This window comes from Penaeus monodon, chromosome 33, assembly GCF_015228065.2.
Source record: "Penaeus monodon isolate SGIC_2016 chromosome 33, NSTDA_Pmon_1, whole genome shotgun sequence".
Classification (NCBI taxonomy): Eukaryota; Metazoa; Arthropoda; class Malacostraca; order Decapoda; family Penaeidae; genus Penaeus; species Penaeus monodon.
The window spans coordinates 14917716-14920233 of NC_051418.1; the positions used below are offsets into that span (position 1 = coordinate 14917716).

The 2518-nt window shown below is 39.2% G+C and overlaps 4 protein-coding genes across 5 annotated transcripts in view; 3 read left to right on the top strand and 1 right to left on the bottom strand.

Moving 5' to 3' along the window:
• LOC119594266 (DNA repair protein complementing XP-C cells homolog) overlaps nt 1–2518 on the top strand; it is a gene marked incomplete in the record, with an annotated part of 63731 nt that overhangs the window by 19992 nt on the left and 41221 nt on the right.
• LOC119594068 (dynactin subunit 5-like) lies at nt 183–276 on the bottom strand (the record flags this gene model as incomplete). The annotated part of the gene is given in 1 exon segment (XM_037943110.1): nt 183–276. A coding segment is annotated over 1 exon segment (49 nt), but the record flags the coding sequence as incomplete, so codon positions are not given.
• On the top strand, nt 209–763 carry LOC119594070. Of its 2 annotated transcripts, none has more exons than XM_037943112.1 (2): nt 209–411; nt 556–763. In XM_037943112.1, exons 1-2 carry the CDS (start codon nt 230–232, stop codon nt 725–727), a joined length of 354 nt encoding a protein of 117 aa, XP_037799040.1. In that variant the 5' UTR covers nt 209–229; the 3' UTR covers nt 728–763. The 2 variants fall into 2 exon arrangements, with proteins under 2 accessions (XP_037799040.1, XP_037799041.1); XM_037943113.1 differs by having other exon boundaries at nt 559–763.
• LOC119594067 (TNF receptor-associated factor 6-like) overlaps nt 613–2518 on the top strand; it is an 8287-nt gene continuing 6381 nt past the window's right edge. Inside the window, 1 exon segment of the mRNA XM_037943108.1 lies at nt 613–770. The gene's annotated coding sequence lies outside the window, so the exon portion shown is untranslated.

Consider the following 2518-nt stretch of genomic DNA (forward strand, 5'->3'; position numbering starts at 1 on the left):
TTCTATCAGAAGGCTGTGTAACACTAAAACTCCACAAAAATAAACTTCCCTCTTTTAATAATACGTACCAACCTATGTAAATAATGACACCACCTCAGAACAATATTTGACATTGTTGAAATCTCCTGCCCGTTACTATTCTGCTAAATATATAAAACCTGTCTGCTCATCATTCATACTTACAGTCTCAATATACTGAGCTCTGGGATAAAAGGAATCCTGCAATTCCATGACGAAGCCTTTACGTGGGGAATCCTCCCTCGGGTCCGCACGGCAGAGTTCGCAACGCCCAGCTGATGTAAACAAGGCGTTACCTTCACCGGGGGTCGGGTGGCCTCCCGATTTCCTTGAAAATTCCTCTTGTGATATTTGTGAAGTGTTGACCTCAAATGCATTCCATTTATTTTTGACGTAAGATATGTTAGAGAAGGTTTCGCTTTCTTTCAGTTTTCTCCTTGACGCAAGATGTGTTCATGAAGGATGCTGGAGCCTATTGTAATTCATATGTAAATAAAGATATATATTTTAATAACAGAAGTATTTTATGATAATCAGCAGACTTCTTTTTGCGACGCTGGCTATCATGCGTTTCGCCGAACGCCAGGTCCCCGAGCTCTCTCCTGCACAGGCGACGGCGCCGACCTTCGCGGTGGGGAGTCCCTCGGGCCTTCGGAAGCAGCCGCCAGAGAATGCTCGGACCTCGGACGCGGCAGACAGTGCTCTCTAAGAAAGGCTGCGCAATATGTCGCTTAAGAAGGGACAATCAACAGGTGAGCCTCCCTCTCGGGCTTCGTTACATGAGTCGTGAACGGATGACTCATGACTCATGCCTGGGGAATTCCTGCCTTGGGGCTTGGCAGGAGAGGTGAGTCACGAGGCGGAACTCGGTCCTTTGCTTTACAGGACCTGGGGACAGAAATGCTATGCACTAGGTCTGCCTGGGATGCAGTGTAAGAAGCCTTAGGCCTCACTGACGCTGGAGTTCGTTAAATGCCAAACTGAGATGGGAGAAAATATCCCAAGGTTTCTGGTTTTGCATCATTGCATGTGATTCCCACTTGTTTGGGCATTAATGTGTTTCTACTTTCGTCAGTGTTGAACTTTGTTTATAAAATAGACTGGCTTGTTTGAAGATTTTTTCTAGTGTATGGAGGTTATATTTGACAAGTAAAAATGCACATTAGACCTTGAAATTGACAGTCCTCTTGGTTAATGTTTCTGTTTTAGATAGGGTTATTAAATTAGTAACAGTTTAGAAAGGACCACATGCTGAGGCCTCTTTGACAGCTAGTCTTGATACACTACTTGATACACGGGAGGTTTGTTTTGCCGTCACCAGTGTGAAGTCATGGCTTTACAAGACCTATCAAGTAACCATAGATTTGCAGAGTTTCATAATAAATTTTAGCTTTCCTTGCACTGTGTGCAATTTTTGGTATGTACCCAGTAGTGTTATTTTGTATGTTCATAGCCAACTCAATACTTTCATCTGTTTTTTTCTAGGCCTGTTGTAGACAGTTACCTCTTTCTGTAATATATGCTAAAGATCATCTGGTAAATATTACTAATACAAAGAAAAGTTGGTGTTCAAGTAAAAGGTAAAGAAGGACCTTAGCAACCTGATTAGATACTGAAGAGTATCAAGAAGATACTATTGTTTTTCTGGCCATTTTATAAAATTATTCCTACCCCAAATTAGTCCTAATTAGTTCACATCTCATTGACAGATAGTGATTTATACCATTCTTATGTTACTTTATTTTATTTTCCTGGACGTAATATTAGTAGGGTTAAAGTTAGGGATTCATATTCAGTGACCCATATGATTGTCATGGCCTGCTCAACTTTGGCTTACTGACAAAGGCCAATAAACCTTTGCCATGTACTATATATTGTAGACTTGGTTGCTTGTGTGAATGATTACTAAAGATGTTTAAAAGTCTTTATATTGCCTGAGGTGTATTTTTGACAAGAAACATGCAGCTTGCTATCCATGTTAACAAACTACTTCAATATGTGATGACTCCTTCCCCTCTGTAATGGGTGACATGAGTGGAAGAAAACAGACTGGACGCTGTTAGTAATGATAGCGAATTTAGGCAATCTTTCCTCACCTTTGTTTTGCATAAATTTTTTTATTATTAAAAAAGATGATTTACATAATTATGTAGTAGAAAGGATTTTTAAAAGTTGACCACACATTTTAGGATAGAAGTTAAAAGAATATCTACTGTTATGAGCAAAGATGTCTTTCAGACTGTGAATATAACAAAGGCAAATAAAAGTGCTCTTCAAACATCAATAGGATGGCCATTAATTCAGTTATAATTATCAAGTATTTATCTTCTAGAGAATGATAAAACTATTAATATACTCCAGTTAATGCTACTGGTTGGCACAGATATGACCACAGCTTGGTAGTTTATAATATTATCTTTTAACAAGATAATTAATTTAACAAATTTTTGTCAAAATTGCTCATACTTATCGGCCATGCCCCCTCCCCCCCTACTTGTTG

What these genes read in the sequence shown, in the direction of transcription:
- LOC119594070 (XM_037943112.1), top strand. Translation starts at nt 230, where the DNA reads ATGACGAAGCCTTTACGTGGGGAATCCTCCCTCGGGTCCGCACGGCAG. An exon ending in GCATTCCATTTATTTTTGAC is followed by an intron (nt 412 to 555) that starts GTAAGATATGTT and finishes TATGATAATCAG; the next exon opens with CAGACTTCTTTTTGCGACGC.